We start from the raw sequence: 6,814 nt of genomic DNA, 5'->3' as shown, positions 1-6,814 counted from the left end.
TGCAAAGCTCTTTAGTTTGACTGGAGTGTGAGCAGATGCCTTAGTGACCTGCAGAGTGTCACATCCAAACTTTCACTCCAATAAACTGTCACATCTACTATTGAGGCAATAAAGGAGGCCATGGGACAAGGAGAGAGCCACAGTGAGGAGATGGATTTGGCACAGATCCAGGACCTGTGCATCATTTTCATGAAGGAGTGTCCGAGTGGTGCCCTGCACTTACATGAGTTCAAGAGGATCTTCGGGGTACAGAGCAGCTCTGCAGAGGAGTCCCTCTACATTGAGACAATATTTCGCTCCTTTGACACAAACCGGGTAAAAGAGGCAGAAAATTCTCTATACAGAATTGGAATTTTAGTTCAATTGTGAATGCAACTCTGCATTGTTTGCTTACAGGATAACACACTTGATTTCCTCGAGTATGTAGCAGCACTTCACTTAATCTTACGGGGGAATATTGAAGATCGACTCAAGTGGTCCTTCAAGATGTACGACAAGGATGGAAACGGCAAGTTGGACAGGCAGGAGGTGAAACGGATCATAAGGGTAGGAAAGACCTTTTCACATTTTATTCCCATACTTTCTGTAAATTGCTTTTGCGATTTATGCAAATATTACGAGTTAAAGTTTTGTAGAACCTAAGGCTATTTTGAGCAAAGTGGGTGCACCCAGTAAGTCAGTGGGTAAAGCAGGTGTCCCATGTACAAAGGCAATGTCTTTGCCACAGTGGTCGCAGGCTTGATTACAACACATGGACCTTTGCTACACGCTATCCCCTCTCTAACCCCATTTCACACTTAATCTGTCCCATCAAATAAAGGCAATAAAGCCAAAAAATAAACTTTGAACAGTGTGATCAAATTGTTTCAAAGTGAAATCAAAGTGAATTGGGATATGCTCGGCTGATGTGTCAAACTGTCCGAATTTCCAAGTTTCATAACACAGATCCTCTTAAAGCAGATTATGGTACCAGCCCAGTGACAAGGCTTAGGGTCAGGGTCATGTACTGTAGGTTCACAGGGTATTAGATAAGGAATGGATGGTCTTTGTGAGGGCTATTCTTGAACTGAACATCTTTGGTGCACTTTACGGTAAGCCTCTAAATTCAGACACTTAAAATTAGCCCACAGCCCATGTGATTTGTTTTGTTCTACGGGAATAAATTAATATTTATAACAGTAATCCCAAGGCAAAATGTTTATATTGTTACTATATTATGCTAGATTTAGAATATTGATATTCTATATTTATAGAAACCTTCAGAGAAATGAACATTTGAATTTGTGTTTGCACAGTCTTATTTTTTTTCCCACTAGAGTCTGAGTCACATCATTTAACTTTAGAGTGTGTTTGTTCTAACAATTTTAACACCTTTCCATGAAAGCCTATATGTGCCTGCAGTCAATGAAAGTGCTGCACAGTTAGTAGTAACTACTTTAGTAAATAAAGTGACAATTAATGCACTTGACCACAGACACATTTCATGTATCTCACACAGATTCTCTACAAAATCAAGCTCCAGACGAGTGACGTCAATATGACGCCATCTGAAATCTGTGACAGAATCTTTGAGCTAGTTGACCAGAATAATGACGGTAAGTAAGATCACAGTGTACATTAGAAAGCATGAAAACTGAATATAACAATTGTCACATTTATACAGGGGCATGCAAAAGTTTGGGCACCCCAGTCAAAATTTCTCCAAAAGGCATGAAGTTAAAGATGAAACATGCTTTTCAACATTTTAAGCAAGATATGTGTATCATTTTTGTTTTGTACAAATTTAGAGTGAAAAAGGAAAGAAGCAACCTGCAAAAGTTTGGGCACTCCAAGATATTTGAGCTGGCAGAAATCTTTAACCAGGGTCTCAGACCATAATAAGCTTGTTGGGGCTCTGGCTTGTTCACAATCATCATAAGAAAGGGACAGGTGATGCAAATTTCAGAGCAAAGGAGGTGAAGTCGATGTCTGGAAGACCAAGAAAACTATTCAAGAGGGCTGCTGGTAGGATTGAAAGGTTAGAAAGGCAAAACAAAACCCTGGTCTGGCTGCAAAAGACCTACAGGAAGATTTAGCAGACTCTGGAGTGGTGGTGCACTGTTCTACTGTGTAGTGACACCTGTGCAAATATGACCTTCATGGAAGAGTCATCAGAAGAAAACCTTTCCTGTGTCCTCACCACAAAATTCAGCAACAGAAGTTTGCAAAGATACATCTTAACAAACCTGATGTTTTTTAGAAACAAGTCCTGTGGACTGATTAAGCTAAATAAAACTTTTTGGACTCAATGAGGTATGACTGGAGAAAAAAAGTGTGCAGCATTTCATGAAAAGAACACCTGTCCAACTGTTAAACACGGAGGTGGATCAATCATGCTTTGGACTTGTGTTGCAGCCAGTGGCATGGGGAACATTTCACAGGTAGAGGGAAGAATGGATTCAGTTAAATTCCAGCACATTTGGGAGGCAAACATCACACCATCTGTAAAAACACTGAAGATGAAGAGACGACAACTTCTACAACAGGACAATGATCCTAAACACACCTCAAAATCCACAATGGACTACCTCAAGAGGCACAAGCTGAAGGTTTTGCCATGGCTCTCACAGTCCCCCGACCTAAACATCATTAAAAATCTGTGGATAGACCTCAAAAGAGCAGTGCATGCAAGACGGCCCAAGAATCTCACAGATCTAGAAGCCTTTTGCAGGAAGAATGGGTGAAAATCCCCCAAACCAAAATTGAAAGACTCTTAGCTGGATACAAAAAGTATTAAGAAGCTGTGACACTTGCCACAGGGGATGCCACTAAGTACTGACCATACAGGGTGCCCAAACTTTTGCTTCAGGCCCTTTTCCCTTTTTGTTATTTTGAAACTGCAAAAGATTGAAATTAAAAAGTAATCTTGCATACAAATATTGAAGAAATGTGTGATCTTTAACATTTTGCCTTTTGAAAATCAGTTCATCTTCTTCTTACTTAACTACTCACAGGCTTGTATAAGATCAGCAAAAGTAACCAGCATTACTACTTTTTTTTGGACAAAACTTTTGCCATTTTAAATTTCATACCAGAAATGGTTAACAGTTACCAAGAGACGTTTATGTAGCTTTAGGTAAAATGCTCTCTCAGACACCATTTTGATCACATAAAATATGTTGATCATTTTACTGCTGATATTCTATGACTTTTTGTGAAATGTGAATTCATCCATGTGGATTGTGTTTTTTGTGTCGCACAGGTCAGATAACCTTGTCTGAGTTCATGAAGGGAGCTCAGAAGGACGAATGGGTCATGAACCTACTGAAGCTGGATATCAACGCCACTGGCTGGGTCATCCAGAACTGTGGGAAATTACCATGATTTCACTCTTAGTGGGTTCACTGCCAACAGTTTTTTGTTTCAGGCTGGCTGACACAGAGGTGCTGTCTGGAGTTTTGCCTGTGTCTCCATGTTGAGCTTTCTGTCACATGGAGCTGGAGCTCAGTGCGCTTTTTCACGACTGCAGTTCTACCCTGATTTTGACTGCTGATCCAAAGGTCTGAGTCCTTGTTGCATGGCTGTGGTTTGTTCTGGAAGTGAGCTTATGTCTCTCATCTACAGGCACCCAGTGCTTACAGAGAACATTCACAGTGAAATGCAGTACAGTTAATTACTTTGCATTTACATTCATCATTATTGCATGCGTTATTTTTAGTTTAGTTGATAGTATACTTATGTAATACTTACTATATACAAATATATTGATTTGATAGTATACGTTTTACACATGTACATAATTATGATGGTTCTACTAAAGCAGTATTTTTATTTATTTATTTTTTCAGTTACTTGGGGGCAGCGGAACAATCTAAAAACATATACTGACATATTTATTTGTTAGTTTATTTAAAGGGGCTCTATTATGCTTTTCATTATTTTCTGTCATATATAATGTTACAATGGCTGTGTTTGAAATCACTCACTACACACTATATAGTGACCTTGCCTTTTTGTAGTGCTGTCCTAATGTATAATGAGAATTATTATACCCTATTTAGTGAACTCAAAGTATCCTACAATGCATTGCGGAACGTATTAGAAAATCAGTGGTCACTAACCTAGCAATATATCCCATCATGCATTGAGCTGAAGGAACAGACGGACTATTTGAAACAGACACAAGAGACAGACAAGAAGAAAGAGAGTAGCTTGATTGCAACGTTTAACTTTTTATGTTATGTTGAAATTTGTTTTACCATTTTTTTAGCCATGTAATAAATTGTTAATCTAATGTGTAGTCAATCAATCAATCAATCAATCAATCAATTTTATTTATAAAGCCCAATATCACAAATCACAATTTGCCTCACAGGACTTTGCAGCATACGACATCCCTCTGTCCTTTGAACCCCATAGTCATCTGTCAATGAAGAGATTAAAATAAATCAGATGCACAGAGGAGGGCTAAGACTAGCTAACATTAGCGAGCTGGGCTGCTGCTAGCTGGGATTTGTGCCGTATGGGGTAATGCATACCGCTATACATTAAATCCACAAGTTATTACACGACTAACTGGTAAAACGAACTTTAACATATCAAATGTGAAATGAAAAATTACTTACATTAGTAGGACAGGTTGCAATCGCCTTGCTCTTTCTCCTCCTGTCATTAATAAGTTTAATGTGAGCAGAGCATCACAACACAAATAGCCACAAAGTACTTAGTAATGTTCTTCATTAATCTTGGGAAAATATGCTGAGTATAATGTATTTATCACAAATATGCATGTCAGTATTTGTTCTGACTTGTTCACAAGCCAACGTTGATCTGACATGCTTTGATTGTGCGACAGCAATGTTGTCATCAGTGGCGCCGACAGTATGACCCAAGTAGGGTCCAGAAGTGTTTTTTTCATGTTCCAAATGAGCTCACTACACAGTCCCCTACATTGAGTAAATGAGTGAATTATTTTGAACACATAATGTCAGATGTTCATATTGAATGTGGCCAAAGTTTCAGACAATAAGGTAAACATATGTAAAAGTAATTGGGTTTGAAAGGGTGACGTAGCGGAAGTGGGAAAACCGCAATGCATTGTGGGCTTAGCAGGCAATTGGAAAGTCTGTTTACGTTGCGCAACGCTACGGTTGTGTTTTGTTGTTGTTCTTTTAGCAAATTACCATTAACGTTTGCGATATAAATGGTGCAGACGTGCTGTGTAGTTAACTGCCACAATCATTCTCATGATCGCTACAGAAAAAGGATCGATGAGCTGAGTTTTTTCTCCTTTTCCACTTGGAAACAAAGCCAGGGACCTCGGATCTCTGAGCTAACCAAGATGTCCAGTTGTGTTTAAAAACTTTAACTGGTTATTTTTCCAACTTACCCTCATACAGGGCTTCACATGATATCCTACGAAAACACACAATGGCTCGTATGACATTCTATGAATTAACATTCCGCAAATGACTATGTACTTAACGCAAAGTTACAAAGGTTAGGTTTAGGCAAGTAAAGTTACCGTGGTAGGGTTTAGGAAAAGAAACTCAGTGAGGATACAATGACTCAAAGTTCATATGGTTATGAACATCAGTTTTCTGGGGAAAGTGCTGAGTTTTGTTATACATAAACCACCCCAACCAACCTGGATTTTTCCCAGTAGAAAGTGCAGCTATTCTCCATTACAGTCACTCCCCAGCTGCAATAAAGGTGCAAACACACTGAGATACAGATTGGCCTGCAGGAAGTGCACTGGGCTTTGAAACTAATTTTTGTAGTGGCCAAACAGTGATACTGCAATTTCCAAGGTCCATCACATGATGCCATTGGGCCCAAAAACACTTTCCCATAGACTTGTATTGGGAAAGAGACATCTGTAAATCAGACATTTGGAAAGTCTGAAAGAGCCACAAGACTAAATTACTTATTCAAGTTAGCGGAGCACTAAACCTGAAGTCAGATGCTTGGCCACTCTAGGTCGTGTTTGGGGTTGTGAGTCTGTAGTATGCCTGCTCTGTGAGCTCAATGATGCAGAAGCGGTGCTGATCTTCCAGGTAATTTCATACTGAGGAAATAGAGCGATTCTGGCTTCATGCGCCGCTGAGTTATGAATGGAGCCCTGCTGCCACTGCGGTATCTAGGTCTCTTAATACTAGACCAATCAGAGCAGACAGGGTTTTTTCAAGAGGGGGTCTTTAAGAGACAGACACAAAAATGGAGCATTTCAGACAAAGACTGAAAACATGCATGCTCAAGAGATGTTCTGACTAACGTTTGAAATATTTAATCAACCCATATATTTCTGCAATGTTGCCCTTTTCATATGGTGAAACTAAGAACCCTAAAAGAATATGGCAGAGGATCATGCAGTTTTTTTTTGTTGTTGTTGTTTTGTACAAGTCTGAAAAAAAAGTTGTGAAAATTCATGCTGTATCTGTTTCAGATGAGCTTTTATTTTGTTATTAAAAACAATTTTACACACATTTCATGCTTGATTTTCTTGAATTGATAATAGACTGAGTGTCTTGATGATTGACTCGTGATTTCACCACTTGGCCCAATCCCCATTCCTATCTTAACCCTCAATCTTAACCCTCAGTCTCAAAAATCCGCGCTCCCGCGAAGTGCTAGTGCTGTCCCGATTCTCAGTGTGTTGAGTTAAAGGGATAGTGCACCCAAAAATTAAAATTCAGCCATTATCTACTCACCCAGATGAGGGTGGCCCTGGTGAAGTTTTAGGGTCTTCACATCCCTTGCGGAGATCGGCGGGGGGAGCGGCTAGTGCACCTATTGGCTGACGGTGCCCCAGACTAACGTCCAAGAACACAAAATT

The 6,814-nt window shown here is 39.5% G+C and overlaps 1 protein-coding gene across 1 annotated transcript; it reads left to right on the top strand.

The window, feature by feature from the left end:
• Positions 1-6,464, top strand: LOC117269820 (guanylyl cyclase-activating protein 2-like). The gene is made up of 4 exons (XM_033647199.2): positions 1-315; positions 397-546; positions 1,499-1,595; positions 3,242-6,464. The coding sequence occupies exons 1-4, from the start codon at positions 121-123 to the stop codon at positions 3,361-3,363; spliced, it is 564 nt and encodes a 187-aa protein (XP_033503090.1). The 5' UTR covers positions 1-120; the 3' UTR covers positions 3,364-6,464.
• The last annotated feature ends 350 nt before the right edge of the window (positions 6,465-6,814 follow it).

Source organism: Epinephelus lanceolatus, chromosome 2, assembly GCF_041903045.1.
Source record: "Epinephelus lanceolatus isolate andai-2023 chromosome 2, ASM4190304v1, whole genome shotgun sequence".
NCBI classification, from domain to species: domain Eukaryota; kingdom Metazoa; phylum Chordata; class Actinopteri; order Perciformes; family Serranidae; genus Epinephelus; species Epinephelus lanceolatus.
The sequence above is the reverse complement of the archived record's forward strand: the minus strand, read 5'-3'. Positions and strand labels throughout refer to the sequence as shown.